This window comes from Cyprinodon tularosa, unplaced genomic scaffold, assembly GCF_016077235.1.
Source record: "Cyprinodon tularosa strain WSP-4 unplaced genomic scaffold, ASM1607723v1 ctg1183, whole genome shotgun sequence".
NCBI lineage: Eukaryota > Metazoa > Chordata > Actinopteri > Cyprinodontiformes > Cyprinodontidae > Cyprinodon > Cyprinodon tularosa.
Genome location: NW_024037985.1, coordinates 21547 through 44827, shown reverse-complemented (window position 1 = coordinate 44827; position 23281 = coordinate 21547). Strand labels below are relative to the sequence as shown.

The 23281-nt window shown below is 40.5% G+C and overlaps 1 protein-coding gene across 1 annotated transcript; it reads right to left on the bottom strand.

The window, feature by feature from the left end:
- Positions 1-4552: 4552 nt before the first annotated feature.
- Positions 4553-22726, bottom strand: LOC119771793 (myeloid-associated differentiation marker homolog). The gene is made up of 3 exons (XM_038267946.1): positions 22616-22726; positions 7892-8218; positions 4553-5485 (listed from the first exon to the last, which is right to left on the bottom strand). Exons 2-3 carry the CDS (start codon positions 8156-8158, stop codon positions 4907-4909), a joined length of 846 nt encoding a protein of 281 aa, XP_038123874.1. The 5' UTR covers positions 8159-8218; positions 22616-22726; the 3' UTR covers positions 4553-4906.
- Between the last annotated feature and the right edge of the window lie 555 nt (positions 22727-23281).

Here is a 23281-nt window from a genome sequence, read left to right as displayed (position 1 = left end):
AATATAAAACTGGAGAACTAATAACCAATATGCAGCTATGGACATTTTTACAGTAATGGATATTTGAAAATAGCAGCAACATCAGAGATGTGCAGAATGACAGCAGCAGGTTATTTAACTGACTAAGGTTTCCATCATTACATTTGATTTGATTTGTTCCTGCTCCCGCTGGTTGGAACCTTTATTCCACTCTGGATTCTTGTGAGTGTAGTCTTTGTTCACTTTAACTTTAAAAAAAATAAATAAATAAACAAACAGTTTTGAAAACCTCGGTATTCATTCTTTTCCTGCTTTGTGTGTCGCCTTTCACGGTTGCTAAGCAACAGAGCATACGGCGGTAAAACCCGCTGAAGGGAGGACCTGTTCGAATTTACAGCCAAAACTCTTCCGGTCTCCTTATTTTCAATGACTTCGAAGGATCCAGTCTAGGTAGACCGCGTCCTGGGAGGATGCAGCCCAGGTTTTCGAACAGAGCCTCTGATTAAGAGCAGGGCTGCCCGCACTGACGCGGCTCAGGGATTACGTCACATGGAGCGTTGTGTGCAGTGAAATCAGGACATTTCCTCACTTTCTAAAAAAAAACCCGGGACGCCCGGGACAGGACGTGAAATACGGATATGTCCCGGGAAATACGGACGTTTGGTCACCCTATTGGTTACCCCTGGTCTAGGTCCTTCAGTGTTTCGCAGTAAGGTGCTAAATACCTTCTGTAAGTCTGTAGTTCAGTGTGATCTCTTACTCCATCATGTGCTGGGGTAACTGCATCAGAGCAAATGACTTAGAAAAGCTCAACAAGCTGATAAAGAAGGTCGGCTCTCTTCTAGTAACTCCTCTAGAACATCTGGAAATGATTCAAAAAGGAGAATTCTTCATAAGATGAATAACATTTTAGAAGACAGTGAGCATTTTCTTCAGGAGGTTATTAAACAAGTACAAGTACTAAGTGTCTTCAGTAAGCAGCTTCTCCAGATCTGGTGAAAGACAGATCATCCCTGCCTAAAGCTATCAACTCCTACAACAAACTGCAAAAAAATTAATAAATAAATAAGTTACTGCTACATTTAATTTGACATTATTTTCAAATTGAAATTAATTGACTGACCTGAATTGAATTGAATTTGCTCTACGCACTGGTGCGTAATTATGTTGAAAGAGGAAGGGGCTAGTTCCAAACTGCTCACTCAAGAGAACATGTGTCCACCTCTCTGGAGTCCAGTGGCGCTGTGCTTTACACACTGCATGGATACAGCTCCAAGCAGTTGGTGATGCGACTTTAATATAACTTTTTGACTATTGAAATTGGTTTATCAAGCTCTCTCAAGTTTTTCGTGATAAAGTGGACAAAGGGTAAATTTAAAGGGACCAGAAAAGTGTGTTTCCTCCACAGATTCTTATTTAATGCCAGTTTTTAAAGGATGTGTCATTTACAGTAAAAAAAACTTAATGTAATTAATGTAGTTGTCAAGGAAAGCCATTGTCTTCTGCAGAAAAGCAGAGGTGCGGCATGGCTCATTGTGATGCAAACCCTGAAAGAAAGCCGGAATACCTAAGAAAAGAAAAGTTTTGAAGTCTGTTGAGTTCAACACAATTCAAATTTGTAACTTACATTCCCTAAAGTACTACGAATGCAACAGATATGTGCATTTTATTATTGTCCTGGAGGAATCACTGATCATGTCTAAAACAACAATCCCAATATATGAAGCTGAATGTTCTCAGAAAGTATTTTTAAAAAGCTTGTCCATACTTACTTCAAGGGTAATCCTCACAACCATATTGTGAAACCAATTCAAATGTACAAGTAGTTTCAGGATGTTTGGGATGGGATTTGGGTACAAAGTGGCTTTTTCTTTTAAGAGTAAACCTATAATGTTTCTCTTCAGGGCCGTACACGGGGCCCAGAAAATACTGAGATTAGGAGTCAGTCACGTCTAGGTGGGTTCAGTGGCGTACTCCCAAGGAAATGTTTTTAGTTTAGCTTAGTTTATTTAAGATCCCCATTAGCTGTAGCAAGCTACAGCTATTCTTCCTGGGGTCCAACAATAAAATATGAAATAAAAAATTACTTTTTTAATCCCATTATTTATATCTGGCCAATTTCAGAGTCTTGAGTAGCAAAAGCAAAATCTTTATGACTTTTGAAAAGAGTAGTCGGTGCATTTCTCTGTTCCTCTTTCTGTGCCTGTCATGACTGGGTTCAGGGATCTAACCCAAATGCAGAACACAACGGAGGCAGGTGAAAAGTTAAACTGTTTATTGAAGATAAACACAAGTAATATGAGTTAATAAGAGAAACAGATCCGGGGCTGGTCACACAGGGTTCTCTGTAGAGAAGGACAGTTAGGTTAGCCAGGATGCCGTAGATCTTTGCCAGAGGATTAGTGCAGGTTTGTACCTGTAACGTGATTCAGATTAGCAGCTGAGGGAGGGAACCGAGTTGGGTCCAGAGGCTTGAAGTTGGCAGAGGGCAAAGCAGCGGCAGGGCTTGACTTCAGACTTATCAGTTTTCAGATCCAGAGTCTTTCTTTCAATCCTCTTCTTGAGGGCGAGCAGGCAGGTTCAGAAAGTAGATTCTTCAGGTGAACTCCTGAGAGCCGGCAGGCAGATTTCAGCAGACGAAACTCTTCCAGAGTTCCAGGGTTCAGTCAGGTTTCTTCATAGGAGGCAGAGAAGACAAAAAACCGATCAGGTGCAAATTCAAAGTTCAGGGGAGTCAGAGAATCAGACAGGCTGGTTGGCTCAGGCTTTGCTAACCATAACTGGCTTAACACTCTGGCGCTGGAGTGTAGTCCTGCTGCTGCTTATATGCTGGTCTCCTGATGACTGATGGATCGCAGGTGTGGTTGTCAGCTCAGCTCCAGGAGACCTAGAGGCGCCCTCTGCTGGAGGAAGGTGGACAGACCTCCAGATCCCAACAGTGCCAGACATTTTAGGAATTCTAAACTTTTAAACTTAATTTTTATGTCATCTTTGTTTTGACGTTTCTAAGTGGTTAGAAATTTGCCACAAAAGACATGAAAGAAGTGAAATAGGTTGCTTCATATTTACTTCATTATTTAAAAAAGACACCCAGACCCTATTACATTATTATGTAGATAATCACACCTAATCTGCTCACTCTTGTTATGGAAAGCCAGTTTTTGAACATCTTTCTATAATAAACTTACTTCCATGCAATAAATATTTGACTGTTAAAGGTTTCATAGAATGCAAAACTAAGATTTCCATTGTCATAGATGAGTAACGATAGTTCAGTGGGTGAAATGGATGTACAGAGAAATTCAACCCCATCGGCACCTCCTTTCTCTGTAAATCTCACAATTCTAAACTTGCACCATAAAACGGGTGAATCCAAATGAGCCTTATTTGGTTCTGTCCTGTACTTTTGTCACGCCCTGACATTGACATACAGACCAGCCCACTGGTTCAATGGCCCAAGAACATGAATAGAGGTAGATGTAAGACACCAGTTTAGCTTTTAAGTCAAAAGTTGCATTTACATCTACAAGAATTACAAAGCAGGCAGAACCGCGGGAGTAAATGCAGTGTTCCAGGCTGCACACAGAAAGGGGAAAATTTTCACAGGCTTCCCAAGGGTCCGAGGACACGACAAGCATGAATTATTTTTGTGTGTCAGAAGACCCCTGCAAATTTTGATGCTCAGCTGTTCATTTGCTCTCAGCATTTTACCGAATAAAGCTTTCAAAATGTTGGACAGTTCAAAGAGGGATTTGCTGAACTTCTTTTACTGAAACGAAGGGCCGTTCCCACCATAATGCCATCACAACCGCGAGCTGTAAGTATGATTCTGTCGCTAAGCTGTTGATAGCAATGCCAGCATATCTATGGTGACCAGATTTGGGTTTCTTAGGGTCACTGACTGACCAGACCAGACATTCGAATCGAGCCATCAACTTCAGGGCTGGTCCAAACCTGACCCGGTGACGGTATGCTTCCCCCCGCCTGCCTTACCGTGCTTCACCCCACCTGCCCGCCATTGTCCAGGCTACCATCGTCATTTGGTTGGGTTGCTCTGTCCCCCGCTGGCTCCCTACCCCCATCTGCCGGGGTTCCCGGACCAGCCCCGGAGCTGAAGGCTCCTATAGAATTTTTTAATGTCTTGGGAAAAACTTCCCCTGCTTTCCTTCTACAAAAGGATGATGCTTAAGTTTCCACACTCCTTGACTGTAGTTCACGAACAATCCTAATGCCTCCATATTAAACAATATTTTTTATAGATTAGACTAATAATAATGATATTTCTTCTGTGTTCATGTTCATGGCTTAAACATTGTAAAGATCTGTTGTGCTGAGCTTTGTTCTTGTCTGCACTGTTGAATTATCTTTAAATAGAAATACATGAAAGGGAATAAGAGATATGTGTATAACTGCATAAATGTATAAGTGCAGTCTCAGTGCTGTGGTGTCATCTAAATCCTGACTAGGTAGAACCAGAGGGATCATTTGTAAAGGTCCACGATATTGACAAACTTTTAAAATAACAATGTCTATCTATCAATCTATATATAATCAGACACACTTGAAAACATTCAATATGGGCAGGTGATTTTATTATGATCATAGAATTGGTTGAACATACATTTCTTGTTTCTGATGTGCTATTACAGACAACAGCCTTTTTATGAAAGCATGCATAATAATACAATTTAGCAAAGTTTTACAGATATACCAAAATGTTTAGTTAAATTTCTATACATTTAGCAAAATATTTTTTAAATCACGTTTTATGAATAATAAGTATCAATAAGAGGCATGGACAAATAGAAACATCTAGCCTTGATTATGTTGGTAAATAAAAGTTATATTTCATTTATACATAGTTTTGATAAAGGCAAAATCACAACAGAACCAAAGCATTTGCATTCAATTCAAAGCATGGATTTAATCATGTTTGAGTGGGGAGAGAGATCGACTTGAAAGAATACACGGCATCCACAATGTAGGCAATCAGGTTAAAACAGGTCATTAAACAGATAAAAAGAAGCAAATCCCAGAAGCAGTATATTTCGCAGGGGTATGGTCTGGGATTGTTCCTAAAGAAGGTGATGGGCAAGATTATGGCAGCAGTGGAGTACATCAGCACGGCCAGCAGATGGCAGGCTTTCAGAAATTTGTTTACAGATGCAGGGAAGCGGGGCAGCATGCGGCCAATAGTGGAAATCATGAGGAAGATGGAAAAAATGAAACAAATGGAGAAGACAGCAATACACCACTGAACAGCTGGAGGGGTTTCAATAAAGAGTAATTGGATGAAGATAATGCAGGCCACAAAGATCTCTAGGACTTTGAGCAGGCCCGGCACAGTGGAAAGAAAGTAACTTTTTTCACCAGGTTTGGCCAGAGTCAGTCCAACCTCAACAGCATAGCAGATAAAAGCCAAGAAGGAGGTAACGCTGACAACAATCTCTTTGCCGCAGTTTTCACAAGTGAAGAAGATGGAGTTGATGATGGATGCTGAGAGAACCTGCAGGAATCATAATTCAAAAGTCAGATCCTCCTTGGTTACAGAGATAGGTTAGTCTGGTGTACAAATAATATAAAAAAAAGTTGTCTGACAAACTGTTAACATAAAAACATATAGAGAGGAAATGTACAGCAATGCATAATCATATGCAACTTGTGACAAAACAATTATTAGGGGAGTGAGTTGGCAAGAAATTTGTAATATATTCATATCAATAGAACCCCATACATGAACAAAGATGATGAATTGGTAATTTAAGAATGTATATCCTTATGAGAGGGGCTGCCTTGCAGCAAGAAGGTTCCTGGTTTGATTACCGGCCCGCAGTCTTTCTGCTCGAGATAGGCACTTAGCACACCTCGTGACCCCGCTTGGGATAAACGTTACGGAAAATGGATGGATGGATGGATGGATGGATGGATGGATGGATGGATGGATGGATGGATGTTCTCATGAGAGCAGCCCTCTTTAGCAATCTCTTCATCATTTCCAAATGCACTCCCATAACGCAGCACAGTTCCTCAGAAATTCTAAATTAATTCCAGCTCATATAATCTTCTGTTCAGTGTCTTTTGATGCCCTTCATTTTTAATAGGTACTGATGTGTCCTCTGCGACCCAAGAAGTTTTAACATAATCATACCAACATCTGAGCCGCTGTTTTTCAGCTTATTGCTCTCTAAGCCTCTACGTAAACAGGCTCGGTGACTGTTGGTGGTAAGCCTCAGTTACTTTCTCCTCTTGATTTAACAACTCTACACATTCTCCTGCATGCACTTACTCAGGACATCCTCACCAGCGCACTAATGCAGCACATCAGTCGTCTCTGTGCACCATCAGCACGTCAACCATGCAACATCAGTTAATTTCCACTCCTAAAACGTCACCAGTGCTTTTTCATAACAATAAAATCTTTTAAATCTTTTTTTTTCTTATTTAATTCCAATTAAGAGAAAAAATGTATCTGGAAGACTATCAGCCTCACATGAAACACTAGCAGACATGCCTCACTCAAGCTTCAGCCAACCGACAATGGACTGCGCCCCCTCGGAATCTTCATTTAGATGAAAGCCCAGCTTCCTGTTTGGTGCATCAGCCAAACTTTCACCCACCTCTTCCACATCTTCTCTGTCATTCTTATGCTACTGTCCCAGTTTTGGTTCTTTTAAGTTTTATTTTCATAATTCAGTTTTATTTTGCTCCATGTTTTCTAGTTTTATTGGTTTAATTCCTATTTTTTTGTGTTTTCTGGATATATTTGAGTTCTTAGGTTTTTCTTTGTGGCCCTCTGTTGCCCTCTTGGTCTCCTTTTCTCTAGCTCCTTTCTAGAAGCCTCTGTTCACACCTGCTCCTAATCAGCTCGCTAGTCCTGCCTTTGTTCAGTCAGCCATAAATAGGCAAGGCAAGGCAAATTTATTTGTATAGCACAATTCAGTACAAAGACAATGCAAAGTGCTTTACATGATTAAAATACAGGAAGATAAGACAGAATCAAAGCAAGTAGAGAGAAAAAATTAAATAAAAAAATGCAGAAACAAAGAGTTTTCTGGAAGTTTGTTCAAGATAAGTGGAGCATAGGAACTAAATGCTGCTTCTTCATGTTTAGTTCTGGTTCTAGGTATGCACTCTCCAACTCTAGGTATACTCTCCCTGTGCAGTTCCTTAGTGCTGGTTCCTCGTCTTTCCTCATCTTACCCTGGCTCCTTGTGCTTGTGTTCCCCGATGTCTCCATGGTTCTGGTTTGTTTAATATTTTTAAGTTGGATTTTTTTGATTCCTGCCTCTGTGAACACTCAATTAAAACTACAAGAACTCAACTCTGCCTCACTGCCTCTGCATTTGGGTCCTCAAACCTCCACTCAACCTGACAGCTACATTTACATCAGATGTGCTGAGCAGCAAAAAAACGCCAGCTCCTTCATTTTTTTATGCTTGTAAACATGAATCATCACTGGTACTTCAGCTCTGCATTTGGGTCCTCAAAAACAATCAGCTAATCCTGAAAAAAACTTCTACTTATTGAAAAGAATTATACTTTCAGCTTCTCCTCTCAAGTGTTAACTTTTGTTTGTTAAAAACAAACAGTATCTTTCCTTTTTCGATTTGTAATTCTTTTAAAGGCAGCAGTTCGCAATTTGAAATCTCAAAAACACAGAAAAAACGTGTTGTTTTTTGTAATTCATAAATGTAATAATGTATAACAAATCATCTATAATTTACTTGATTAACAAAACAACCTCTATATTTGATATCTCTAACAGACAGATCAATATATGATATATATATATATATATATATATATATATATATATATATATATATATATATATATATATATATATATATATATATATATATATATATATATATATATATATATATATATATATATATATATATGTACTCACCATTAGGGTAGCCAGCATGGCAAAGAAAGCGGTAAGGTCATTCCAGGAGATGGGCAGCTTCGAGCTGAGGCTGAGGAAATCTAGGACCAGTATAAGGATGCTGACACCAAAGCAGGAGCACCAAGTGAACATGCACCAAATCGTATAGGTGAAAAACCAGATATCCTCTGATGCAAACACGCTGAAAGTGACACAAGTAAAGATCACTTCCAGGATCCTCAAAATGCCCACAGGTGTCGTCAGCGTCTTGAAGTCCAGCGTAACCATCCTGACTATGATCCTGCTCCGTGATGTTGTCAACCGCTACTCTGTTGCTACCCTTCCTCTCTGATGGGATCAAAACAAAACAACAACAGAAATAATTGACCAATAAATCATTGTTCTTCTAAAAGCAAACATTTCATGAGGTCATACTTCTGTCAAAAGGGCAAATTCTTCTTAAATACTCATACAAACAGTTTTTATGTTTTGTAAATATCTCTTCACTACTCCTCCAGTTAAACTGGGATAATCCCTCCTGATGGCTCTATGGAGATAGGAACTATGGAGACTTGCACCACCAATAGTCCATACGAGTTAGATAGCTTGAATGTCGATTAATTCAACCCATTCAAAATACAGACAGACCTGTGATAGATCTGATAGTTTTTATTAATTATTTCACAATAGTACTACCATTAGGATAAAAAAGTATTGATTGAGAGGTTGTACTCCATATTATAGTTAAGTTACTAGCTGTGTGAAAAGTTTTCTTTAATTCAGAGCCTGTTTGTATTAAGATGACTCTTAGGAAACATTTGTTAATGGTTTGTTTACATGATCAAAGACGAGTGGAGCAACCTAAATATAATTTTCTACTAACATATTGGGTTTTAATTATAAGTTGATAAAGTCTTACCTACATGCACTACATCTATATCAATGTAACAAATAAACTGTTTTATCCGTCTAAAACATGTTCTCTATTCCTATTATTCAATGTTAGAAAGCAGCAAAGAGCATGATATGATATTTTAGATCTGATCTCTATTTTCCTGTAGTTTAGGATACTTTACTAATATCCATGGCAAGGCTAGCACTAGGTGCTAACTTCCCTCAAACTATTTAAGCCTTGTGCATTGCCATTGCTCTTTGTAATGTCACCCATTGTTGTCAATAGAATTGTCTAAGGTCTCTTAAATCTAAGGCTTTGATTAGGCATATTGGGTCACTTCCTGTTTTTATTGTGACTTACAGTGGCTACACATCCCTTAAAATATGAAAATGTCCTTTATTTGGCAGCTAAACATTTTGTCCCATATTAAACCGATAAGGGACACAATTTGTCCCATATTTTCATAAATCCGATACAATGGAAGACGAGGGAATAGGGGACTGCCAGGACATACTTTGTGGGATACACCATGGACTCATGGAAGGCTTGGAGGATGGTGTGTTTTACGACATCAGTGGAGGATATCGAAGATCTAAGGATTTTCTGATTTATGATACTTGGATTTCTCCTGTTTGGATTTGGAGGATACATGATGCATTTACAATTACAGAGGATGTGGGTGACAATTTGGGCATTGATCAGGCTGCCAGCAGCGGTTGACGCCCTCACAAAGGCTGTGAATGAGCAAGACTGGGAGCTGAGCGGTATGCTGGCTGCAGTGGTTGAACTCAAAGGTGAGATGGGACAATATCTTGGATGTGCACAATCGCGCCAAGGCTGAGAAGCCCAGCAAAATTTGGAATATTGGATTTGCCACATAGAGCCAGCAAGAAAGGACTCAAGGCTGATGGAAAATTCCTGTGCAGCCTGCTCTCAAAACAATAAGTGTTATTTTGGATTTGGCCTCCCACCTTATCAAATTATCCCCTGGATGTTATGGCGAAACGGCACAGAAGAACTGGTCGCCCTTCCCCTACCCACGAACACCTGTGGATGCATGCAGAACTGTAGAGCTGGTTGATAAACTATCATCGTATCAAGGACAATGGCCTATGGACAGCGTTCATGAACGCACTCATCATGCATACACAAAAAATGTCTCAAATGTCAGATAGACTTTGATATGGCTTCAGCCTCCGATGTTTTGTTTCAGCTGAAATGTCTGTCTCGTGTTACATGTGATTTTCTTGTGCTGAGGTTTTTTTGATATCTCAAACTGTATCCTTACAAGGATAAATTGTGAAATGTGCTTTTTTCCCCCTCTCCCTCCCCAATGTGGTTACTATCTTTCCTTAGAGATAAAGGCAGCGCTATAGGAAACATGCCAAAGGCAGCGTTATGCGGCACGTGTGGACACCACCTGTCAGACACACACACACACACCCAAATGTATGTGATGAAAAGTTTGTACTGAAACTAATATCTTGATTACAATGTAAATTGTATTTGACAATAAATAAATTGATTGATTGACTGATTGATTGATACACATCTTTCTCAAACACACTGCAACACTAATCTGATGAAAATTAATTCATTTATATAATTTGCAGAATTTTCTAAAGCCAAGTAAATTGTTCTGGCAGGTTCTAAGCATGACCTTCTCAGCTTTGCTTCAGCTGCTGTCACGTTGACTAGAGGTGGACTACTGTCACCTGCTACAGTAGTACTGCTGTCTGTCACCAAATCTTTACACCTAACAATCCTAAGAAGGAAACACTTTAAAAAAGCAGATGTGACAATATCTTCACAACCCTGACCTATCTGACCACTTTTGATAAACTTCAACACTTACTTTAACCCCAGGCTCACACCGACTCCGGTCTTACCGTTGCGGTGCGGCGGGTGCGGCGCCGCAGTGAATCCAAGTCATTAAAAAGACGTAAACCTCTCTCACCGGCTGCTGAGCTGTCCGGCTGCGGTTACCGAGACACTCCGGCGCTGCAGAAAATTCCGCTAGAAAGCTATCCTTGCGGCGTGCCGGAGCCCTCCGCAACAAGCTCTCGCAAATATCCTTATCTGGGCCGTGTTATCGCGTGAAGTTACGTGAACTCAAGTGAACTTCTGTTAAATCTCCGGACCTGTTGCCGGAGCCGCAGAGCCGCACCGCACCGTAGTCAAAAGGGCGGTGTGAGGGGGGGTGTGCGGGAGTTGCGGTCTCCGTCGGCTCGGTAACCGCACCGGAGCCAGTGTGAGCAAGGGGTCAGTCCTTCTCCTCACAGCCACAATGCTACTTCTCTGCCCTCTCTGGATTTGAATTGAATTGAATTGGTATCTTTATTTCGAACATGCAAGAGAGAAAAAAACAAAAGCAAACAATAAAACAATGTTTAAAAACATTGGAGAGAGAAACAACAAACAAGGTACCCTTTTTTCCTGAGTTAATATACCTCTATTACATGTGCAAAAAGTAGTAGGAAGAAGTAAAACTTATGTACTCCTACCCCTTTAATTTTTTATTTCTTCAATTTACAATATTTATAATTATGTTGCTATATATATATCCATATATACATACCTACCTACACATATACATACATAAATATTTATACACATACTCTCATACATATATACAAATAAACAAAACAAAAAACACAAAAAAAAACTTTCTACAATGCTTCTCTATACCTTCTGAAAATAATTTCTTTGTAAATTTTTTTTTTTTAAAGGAATATGTTTGGGCATTGCTTTAGGTTCTCATCTAGTTTGTTCCAAAATTTAACTCTGGATAAACATAATCTTTTCCTTGTTGTTCTACATCTATTAGTCTTAAAATTTCCCCTTCCCCTTAAATCGTACCCTTCCTCCCTTTCAGAGAACATCTTTTGTATGTTCCCAGGCAAAAGGCTATGTCTTACTTTGAACATGAATACTGCAATTTGGTATTCTATTAAATCCTGGTATTTAAGCAATTTAGATTTTAGAAATAATGAGTTTGTATGATCCCGAAGTCCGGAGTTGTGAATGATTCTTATTGCTCTTTGTTGCATTATGACTAGTGGCTGTAGTGAGTGTTGATAAGAGTTACCCCAAACCTCTACACAGTAATTCAAATAAGGTAACAGTAGTGAGCAGTATAGGATGTGAAGTGCTTTGGAATCCAGAATGTACTTATGTACTCTTGCTAGGACTGAAATACTTCTGGACAGTTTCGTTTTTATTTGTTTTATATGAGGCTTTCAGCAAATCTTGTCATATAATCACACCAAGGAATTTATTTTCATGTACTCTTTCTATGTTAACCCCTTCTATCTGTATCTCTGCTTGATGCTTTGACTTACAGTTTCCGAATATAATGAATGTAGTTTTTTTACTCAAATTTATTGATAACCTGTTTATATCAAACCATTGTTTTATTTTCTTGAGTTCTGAAGTGATTGATTCCAAGATTTGCTGTAAGCTGTCCCCTGATCCAAATATGCTTGCATCATCTGCAAATAATACAAAATTCAATACTTGAGATACTTTACAAATATCATTGATATATAATAAAAATAACTTTGGTCCCAACACTGACCCCTGGGGGACACTACAAGTAATGCCCAGACATTTAGACCAATAATCTCCTATCTTCACAAATTGTTGTTTGTCTCTCAGATAACTACTTATCCAGTTTAGAGCCACCCCCCTGATCCCGATTTGTTCCAGTTTACTGATTAATATTTTGTGATTTATTGGATCAAATGCTTTTTTTGGATCAATGAAAACCCCAACTGCATATTTTTATAATTTCTTCAATTAGTTTTGTTAGTGCTAGTGAGGTTGATCTCTTTTTTCTAATTCCATATTGGCATTCAGTGAGTAGTTTATTTTTTATCAATAAATTTCTCTTATCTGTTGTAAAATAATTTTTCAAAAATTTTTGAAAATTGTGAAAGTAGAGAGACAGGCCTGTAATTTGTGAAGTGGTGTTTATTTCCAGTTTTATATAGCGGAATGACTTTTGTTATTTTCATTTTTGTTGGAAATGATAAATTGCAGATATTCGTTAGTGCTTTGGCGATCCCCTCTATTACTTTTTGTATAATTTTTATATCTATTCCATCGTGATCAGTGGAAGGTTTGTTTTTGCATTCTTTATCAATATCAATTATTTCTTTTTCATCTACTGCTGTCAGAAATATTGAACTGGGATGTAGTTCTGTGTTTTATAAATTCTCTATAAAGTGTATTTTTCTTTTTACAGGCATTTTGTAATCCCTTGGAAATTCATTGGGCAATTTTTTATCATATAATAATTTAGATATCCTTAGGAATTCTTCATATACTTTGTCAACATCTTTTTCCTTATCAGTAAACTTCCAATCTTGTGCTAGCAGATCAACTTTTAATGCCTCCATTGTTTCTTCTCTTCTGACCCTTTTGGAAATTGTATTATTAACATGTCTGTTCAGAGAGTAGTTGCTGTGATAAACTGTAACGGATTTCTAGGCATCTGTAGATTCTCCCCTACTCTTTGTGGACCTGTCTCTGTGCTCATGTCAGCTTGGTCAGCTTCAAATTGACATACATTTAAGCTGATTTCTAGAAATCCCTACAAGGAATAGAAAAAAGTTTGACATGTACAAAAATATTTAATTCAGTAATTCCTCTGAAGAAAGCTGAATGATTTATGAAGTTAGGTTCTCCCGTAGAATAAATATTGATTTATTCTAATTGTGATTATTTACACACTAACAAATAGTTTTTTTAAATAGAATTTAAAAAATAAAATTGTAAAAATACAATTGAAAATATTATATAATTTAAGAAAATGATGATGTGACTCACAAAACTTTTCTTTCTCCTTGATGGATTATTTATTGGATCTGTTTAGCTCCTCTATTACCGGTGTGAAATAGAGGAGTCGCAGCCATTAACAAGATGTGGGTTGTGAAGGTAAGTTGCGACTTCAGCTATATCATGGCTTTTTCACTATTTGAAGTAGAGTGTGACAGTTGAAAATAGGCCAGTAGTGGGATGTAACGAAGTACTTGTACTTGTAACTTCAGCACATTTTTCATGTATCTGTACTTTAGTTAATTAGATTTAAGCATGGATTCTTTCTACTTTTACTTCTCTACAATTTACATGAAGTACCTGTACTTTCAACTTCACAACAAATTCTAATGCTTTTGATTACACGTTACATTCAAGTCACAATGTGTTTTTCATTTATTTGTTTAGTTTTGTTTGAGAGTTTGAAAGTAATCGAAAGCTAGTTGGGGATTGGTCTAGTGAACAATGGCAAAGCAAGCAGATGCTTATGTGAATGGATATGAGAATGCTTAATTTTATTCTGCATAGTCTTGTCCAATATGTATAAATTCAGACTGAAATTCACTAATTGTTTTTCAGAGGAAGCACAGCACTCATCTACAACAATACTTTTGCTTTCACTGCAACTGCCACCAAAAAGAAGGAACCTGGATCCAGAGAGGGTTAACTGCATGTATGTGTTAGATGGTTTAAATTAACCTCTCAGAATGGAAAGTTAGGCAAAAGTAGTTCATATGACAACGGGTTGCAGCCAGTTGGTTTTAACCACTGCAAACCTTGAGGTTTCAGATGTTTATCCCCAAAGCTGTGAAAAAGATTAGTGGTTTATGAAACGTGTCAGTGAACAAATGGTTTTAGAAATCGGTTTGTGTTAACATCCTGTTGCTTTCGACTCCAGATTGAATTATTAAAATATTTAAAGATAATGTGAGAACATAAATGAAGTTACAAGCATGATACATTCACACTTACTAAATGTAAAACTATGACAAATGTAAAAAAGTAAAGTGAAAGTACATTATCTTTTTCAGACCATGGGCCTTTAATGCCTATTTTGTTTTTTTTGTTTTTTTAGCAATTAGTCTCTCATAGGAAGGACAATGTCCTGAAAGACAGCAGTTTGACCCAGAAAGAGGAAAAAGAGGCAAGAACTTGGCATAAATAAAGAAACAATAATCCATTGTTTCCAAGGTCAGTGAATGAAGCAGCAGATAAGAAAGTAGTTTCTTACTAATTCTTTTCTGTAATAATTTTTTTACAATATAACCTCAAAATTATCACAGATAACAGAATTATGGAAAAAATATATGAAAAGTAGGATGACGCTGATTATTGTAGTTATTTATTACACTCCCCAGTGTTGCATGTCATTCTTTGTAATTAACTTTTAAATATTATTTTTTTATTATCAGTTTTCTCCTACAGAGAGGGCATGTATTCCCTCTCTGTATGAGAAAATTCCATGATGAGAGGTTCCCGCTCAACATTCAAAGATTTAAAGGCATACTATGCAACATTTTTCAGTTAATTAATGTGTTCCATAACGTTTTGGATGATTAAATTAGTCATTTCAGGTCGAACAAAGGTATTCTCGGCCGCCCTGGTGGTCTGCAGTGGAAATACCGTACTTGCAATTGCAGAAGCCCTCGGCCCGCACCCACAGGCTCAGAGTCGGTCTTGCTTTACGGCGAGAACTGCTACACGCCCCCAGTGAAAGGCATGCTCGTTGCTAGCGCAGTGGCAATATTTGTGCAGCTATCATGGCGGAACCAGCAAGAAAACAGCAAAAGCCCATGTCGGAGCCGGCAAGAAAAAGGAAAAGGGCTCTCTACCGCAGTAGACATGGTGATTCGTTGCGTTTGCCTGTCTGCTAAGTTCAAAACAACCGCGCCTGGCTTGACGGAGAAACCAGGAGAACAGCTGAGCATATTTATGACAGTGGACTTTTACTTTCGCCCTCTGAGGGGAGCCTTGCTGGAAAATCAACACCGATTGCATAGTATACTTTTAAGGGACTTCTTGAGGCAACAGCACTACAAACCTCAACACATGCAGCTTATATTTAACGAAAGATATACATATAAAATCTATAAACAGGATATAAACGTCAATATACATATAAAATTAGTTACAATTATTAGAAATGGATTTAACATTAATCTTATATTTTATCCAACTTCAAAAAGGTAATAACGGCTCAGGAGGCAGGAGTATGCTCGAACGTAACTTTACTTAGCTTCACAGGCTAACAAAACCATACATCCAGGTTACCCATTATTCTCAGATAAACTACGGTAAGCATGGGGGGACATTCCTAGCAAAACATAACATCTCCTCCCCTCTTAGAATAGAAGTCCCATTAACACAAGGTGTCATAAATCAAAATTATATATCACCAAAAATAATAAAATGACAGTAACATGGAGCTATAACCGAATCTCTATAAACTGTATAAGCTCCTTTTTTTAAACAAATGCACAAACGCACACATACAAAGCCTACGGGTGAGGGTAGACTGCCGCACCCGTTACGGCCCCCCTGGGTGTTATTCTGACCCAGACGTTTGGGGGTGCCGTGCTAAAGATTTCATAAGTCCATACACTTGGGTGGCCGTTGCTCTCTTTCTGGATATCGCCGCTCACAGGGAGGCCCCGGTAGACTGCCTTTTGTGAACGCAGAATGTACCACCGGGTGTGAGGGGGATGACCCCATCGGCCCCTGGAGGACTGCATCGAGGTTGCGCAGATGTTCTTCATCAGTGGCTCCGGTGCACAAAATGTCATCGAGGTAGCATTGTACACCAGGGAGACCAGTGAGGATCTGGTCCATGGCACCCTGAAAATGGGCCGGGGCTGACTTGATGCCGAAAGGAAGCCGACAGTATCTGAACAGGCCCTTTTGTGTTGTTATAGTGAGGAGTTCTCGGGACTTGACTCAATCCAGCAAAAAGATCATCCATGTGGGGGAGAGGATATTGTTCAGGAGCTAGCACAGGATTTAGCGTCACCTTGAAATCTCTGCAGATACGGATGTCCCCATTTCTTTTAGACACAGGGACAATAGGCGTAGCCCACTCAGTAATAGCAACTGGCTCCAGCACGCCCCTAGTGACGAGGGCGTCCATTTCAGCTTCCACCTTTGAGCGTATGGAATACGGCACCGATCTGGCTTTAAGAAATTTCGGTCTCACCTCTGCTTTAAGACTAAGCTTAACAGTGATGTCTTTCATGAGGCCTAGCTCGCTTTGAAGACATCTTGGTGCCTCTGTAAAAGAGCTGCTAGCTCACTGGAGCTTGGAGACAGCATCTTGACTGTTTGCCAATTTAGTTTAAAGTTCTCTAACCAGACCAGTGTTAATTTCGTCAGCTTCTTTAAATTTAGTCTTAGTCTTAGTCACAATGACAAAAATCTATTTTAGTCTTAGTCCAGTTTTAGTCAACACTGTAAATAATAGAACTTCTCCACACACTGCTTTTTTAAACATATATATCACACTGTACAGAATAAAACTTCACCACACACTGCTTCTCTTTTTCTCTATTTTATTTATATAACACTGTGCAGAATAGCACTTCACACACTGATTCTCTTTTTAACATATATCACACTGTAAACATTAAACCTTTTGTCAGCTTGTTTCATCATATCCATAAAGTCTTCATCCTCAATGGTCCCTGCAGTGAGGCCAAAACGCCCAATCCACTTTGCCACTGAGTTCTCCAGGGCTTTCTGCTCTTTGGCGTCAGGGGTGGGGGTGCATCTCTGCAACAGACTTTCCTTCCTGCCCCAACCTCTGATTTGGCTGTGGTGTCACTGCGTCAGGTATCTAGTTGGGAGGAAGAAATTTAAACAATTAATATCCAGTTTATCAGTAGAACATCTTTCTTCTATGACAGAGAGACAGACAGACACATGCACAGGAAGGCACACACACATACAGCCAGATGCATGCGCGCCCGCGCACACACATATACATTCACATGCATGCACCCATGCACGCACTAACACACCTGTTCCCGCTACTACAGGCCCACCCGTTCCTTACCGTCTTCCATTTGTCAGCTGTTGGCTCCTCAGATGTCGCTTGATTTCCGCTGTGTTCTTCCCTGCCAATTTGAAGCTGCAGACTCTTTGGTGGCGTCCTTCCTCCGGTGTTTTCCTTTGCGTTGTAAACTAAATGGCTCCATACATTCAGGCATTGTTTAACAAACCGCATACCAGTATCCGCAATGACTGCGAAGTTGAGCTATGAGTATAAGCCCTCTGCTACTACCGACTGAGTGGCACGAGGCACTGTGGGACAGGCGCCATGTAGGGACAAACGGCGCAACAACGCGTAATCTTCTATGACGCTCAAGAAACACTTATATTAACAATTACAAATTAATCATAAACAATTACATTATATTTCTTAATGTGCATTCTTCAATGGATCGTAAATTTCATCTGTCGTAGTCTCGTTGACGAAAATCATTTCTTTGTTTTCGTCATATTTTTATTTTCTGGAATCTATTTTTTTTGTTATCGTCTCGTCATAGTCACGGGAAAAAGGGGCGTTGACGAAATATTTTCGAGCCAAGTGTTGTAGGTGACTGTTATACACCCTTTTAGAGACAATGGATGCTTTGGATTCAACGTCAACCTGCATTTTTACAGGATGTCCTTCTAGCAGGGGTCTTACCCAGTAACCCTCATCATCGGCATCCACTTTATTTATTTTCAATGTATGTACATTCACCTCCAACTCATCATCCGACTCACTAGACCGTTCATCTTGTTTTACTGTATGAACTGGCCTTTTTTTCTTCCCTTTTGTAGTCCTGTCTGTTTTCAAACATTTTGTCATTCTTTTTTTGGTCATTTTAACAGCATTTCTTTTACTTTGGCTGGCCCGCTCTATGTGCCCCCATTTCCCGCAATGGTGGCAATCCATATCTTTACATCAGCATGCTGTTGCTAGGTGACCCATCCTGCCACAACGGTAACACGGCCCCTGCACGTTCACTCTGTCTGAGCCCACTGCATGTACATTGGCAGTGGCATGTAGCTGTTGAGCTTCTTTCGCTGCCATCTCCATAGAGAGACTAATGCTGATGGCTTTGTCCAATGTTAAATTCTTAGTGGCTAGCAATCTATTTTGCGCTGCTTCATCTTTAAGGACGCACACTAGCCTGTCTCTCAACGTGTCATTTAGAACTTTAGTGAATTCGCAATGTTCCGCCAATTTTCTCAGTGCCGCAGTAAACAAGGACACCGACTCTCCTTCTTCTTGATCACGTTTATGAAACCTGAACCTCTCAGCGATCAATAATGGCTTGGGTGAAAAATGGTCTGACAGAATCTTCACTATTTCAGCATATATCTTTTCCCCAGGCTTTGTGGGTTGAAGTAAGTCACGTAATAGATTGAAAGTTTTAGGTCCCATCACAGCCAGGAAAGTGGGCACAATTTTGTGATTAGCAATGCCGTTAGCCTGGACAAAGTCATCAAAACGTTCGGAGTATGAGCTCAATTGTTCAACATTTTCGTCAAAAAGGGCCAATATTACCAAAAACTCCCGCCATTGTTGGGGTTGTTTCCCTTACTTCAGGTTGATTCGGTCTGCTCATGTTAGCACTGGGCTCCTTGAGCTGCTCAGCATTGGGTTGCTCTGGCTTCGGGGCGCCAAATATTTCCTCCTCGGAAGATGAATTGGAGAACATAATCCAGCATCCTCTCCCCGTAAAAGACGGTGAATGTCCTGTAACTTGCTCTAATCCAGAGCTGCTTGGAGGTTCTCAGAGAATCTTCAGGGTTTGGCTCTGAGGGTCGGCTCGGCTGGTTAGCTCTACCTGAGCTTTCACAGAGGAGGCACGGGTTTTCCTGGAAAAACAGAGATAGTGGTTAGAATCCAACCTGGATTCAAAGTCATGGAGAAACAACGAAGATCTAGGCTTTAGAGCTGACCAACTGGAACAACACTGCGGCATTGAGGCAAGGTCTGAAGACAGCTTATATAGTGGGTCCTCTGATGATGGTAATGAGCAGCAGCTGTGCAGGAGGCTCTGCTCAGGAGGATCCACGGCGGACTCTGCTGGAGAAGGATGGTACTACTCCAGCTCCCAACAGTACCCCCCCCTCAAGGGCGGATTCCAGACGCTTCAGACAAGACCTAGGGAAACAAGGAAACAACAAAAAACATCCCACCAAGGGTGGGCGCAGGGGGCACCAAACTAGGTAGGCAAGAAGCCAAGTCCAAAACAAGAACCAACCCACCCAGGGTGGACGGAGGAAAATAAAAAGGAAATAACAAACTGAGTCCCAGAACAAAAAACAATCCACAAAAAGGTGGACGTCAACAAAGAATGTCTCTGATATCTTACTGGGAGACACCCGGTAGCAGCTCAGAAATAGGTGCAGGGCGGGGCCGCCCACTGCGGCACCGGAGCTGATTCAGAGAGGACCGCCGACTGCAGCTCTGGCTGCAACATGGAGAGAGCCGCCCACGACGACTCCGGTGCAGCCTCCGAGGTGTCCTGAGGCGCCCACCGAGGGCCCCTGGATGCTCGGATCGGCCGAGGAGGGACTCCAGAAGGTTCGGCGGAACGGGGACTGGTTGACTGACTGGAGGCATGGCAGGAGGGAGACCACGATTCTACGTGTCTATGAGTCCAATTAATATGAGGGTTGTGTCGCTCCAACCACTCATATCCCAGAACCAAGGGAGAACAGGCTGATGGGAAAACAAGAAAGGTTAAGGTCTCTCGATGACTACCTGAAACTTGAAGCTGAAGAGGCTGAGTTTCGTGGGTAACTTGGTGTAGACTCCTTCCATCAATGGCTGAGACTTTAAGTGGCTTCCTCAGAGGGGTGGTCTTAATGTTTAGCTGTTGAACTAGACTTGAGTCAATAAGGTTTCTCTCACAACCAGAGTCTATGAAGGCTGACAGAGTGAGAGTCTGATCAGAACAGAACAGGGTAGCAGGTAAAAGTAGATGAGAGGATTTTCTATTTAGTTGATGCTTCACCAGACTCCCCATAATCTCAGACGAGCTCCAAATCCTATTCTTTGTTGGACAGGATGAAACAAAGTGCCCAGGTATTCCACAATAAAAGCAAAGTTTCTCCTTAAACCTTCTCTTCCTCTCATCGGGTGTGAGCCTAGTGTGACCAATCTGCATTGGCTCCCCCTCAGTTGGTTCAAAAGCTGGTGGAACAAAATGAGTTTTAGACACGGGTTCAGATTCAGGCTGGACACGGCTCTCAGTTCTGAACGCCTCTTCGGGAGAAACAAAAGAAGAGGTGTCCCTTCTCTTAGCCGTAGAAACAGAAACTGGAAAAACATGACTCTTAATCTTAGACCTTGATCTGGTTCGAAGACGGTTATCCAAACTAATTGTCAGCCTGATAAGTTCCTCTAGGGTCTCAGGTGACTCGAGTGTGGCGAGTTCATCTTTTAAGTTTTCGTTTAAAGCGTTGAAAAATGCACTCTTAAGTGCACATTCATTCCAGCCTGAGGCTACAGCTTTAACCCGGAAGTCTATGGAAAAATCCGCTACGGAGGAGTTCCCCTGTTTAAGATTTAACAGAGCTCGAGAGTCAATTGTTTGGTCAGAATCTTGGTTGAAAACCTGAGTAAATTCGGAGATGAAGTCTGAATAATAGCCATCAAGGCTGTCGTCGGTGGGAAATCTAGCCTGAGCCCACTCCAAGGCTCTTCCTGTTAGCTGAGAAAGGATGAAGTTTATCTTCCTGTAATCTGAGGAAAAGCTGCCTGGAGAGTTCTGGAAAATAAGTCGGCATTGAAACAAAAACCCCTTACACTTGCTAGGGATACCTGAAAATTTCTCTGGGAGAGACGGACGAAATTCCGGAAGTGACGTGACAGGTTCTGGTTCCGGAAACGGAAGCTGGACGGGCTCCGCTCTGGGAGCTGATTGTCTGGAAAACTCCTGCGGAGACTTATTAAGTCGAGTGCTCAACTCACCCATGATTATGTCCAAAAGCCGGTCCTGAATATCTCGAATGGCACACTCAATTCTTCTAGCCAATTCATCGTGGCTCCCACGGAGGAAGGCCTCAAGGTTCTGAATCTGAGTCGGTAGATCCTTCAGAAGCCTCCAGAGGGGTTCCGCTGGGAAATTTTGTTGGCCGCAGTGTTCTGTCATGATTGGAACTCGGAGGTAACCCAATTATGCAGAACACCTCTGACGGACACAGGGATGGAAAGTTTGACAGTTTATTTAGCACAAACACACAGAATGTATAGATTCTGGTTCTGGCCTGGATTCTGGTTTCACCGGAGTCTCGAGGGTCGTTGAGGTTTTCTTTGGGAGAGTCACTGTTGGTTCTGGAGAAGAGTTTAACAGCAGAGTCCGTTTGCTGCTTCAGCGTCTCACGTCTAGCTTGAACAGACCTTGGCTTAGGTTTCCCAGCTCTAATCCAGAGCTGCTTGGAGGTTCTCAGAGAATCTTCAGGGTTTGGCTCTGAGGGTCGGCTCGGCTGGTTAGCTCTACCTGAGCTTTCACAGAGGAGGCACGGGTTTTCCTGGAAAAACAGAGATAGTGGTTAGAATCCAACCTGGATTCAAAGTCATGGAGAAACAACGAAGATCTAGGCTTTAGAGCTGACCAACTGGAACAGCACTGCGGCATTGAGGCAAGGTCTGAAGACAGCTTATATAGTGGGTCCTCTGATGATGGTAATGAGCAGCAGCTGTGCAGGAGGCTCTGCTCAGGAGGATCCACGGCGGACTCTGCTGGAGAAGGATGGTACTACTCCAGCTCCCAACAGAAGGAGACTGATTGTACAATTGCTACTCCCAGAAAAGTAATTTGGGAACATTTGTTTATTTATCTTACATTTTCAAGCAAACTTAGGAGCAATAATATTTTGGTAGATTTGTATTGAAATAGAAGACTTTTCTCTTGAACAGATTTATCCTGCAAAGCTAGGATAAATGTTCAATACTGGCTATCCATTGTTAAACAAGTAACATTACATAAACTGCACAACTGTCTCTACTATACAGCTGATGTAGAATTTCTGCTTACCTTGACAGGAGAAGGCTTCACAAACACTTAAAGTCCAACAGTCACAGCAAAGTTTCAAGCTAGAAGTAATTCTGCTCTTGGGAGACAGTCAACCAATCACCTACCAACAAGACAAATCTCTGTTGCTCATTTATGCGCAGGTCCATTCTTTACGGTACAATGTGTTGAATGTTGAATGTCTTTAATGTTTTATAATCTGAAATAAGTTAGCTCTGCACATCTTAGGGACATTTCTTAGGTTTAGGTGGGGCAAGAATGTTGTGTAATTTTGTTCCACTATTGTTTCAAGCAAAGAACATGTTTTGTAATTGTTCATTTTAAAGAGCCCCCCCCCCATAATTATTTTCTTTCTTAGTTTATTCTGTTGAATTAAATTAAATACAACTTTTCATGTCAGTATTAATTGTCTGTGTGAACTTTTGTCAGAATTCTGGCTTCAGAGTTTACCTACAAAATATTTATTTAATATAAAAGTAAAGTACTGTAACATGTTGTCACAGCAAAACAGAATAAAAAAAAAAAACTCAGTTTCGATTCCTCCTTGTTTCAACCGCTCTGGTGAAGGTCATACCTAGAGTTTTTTTATGCTCTCCAACCACAAAAGAATTGGTCACAAAACAACAACCTTTTTTTTTTTACTGCAAATAAACACAATCAGAACCAGTT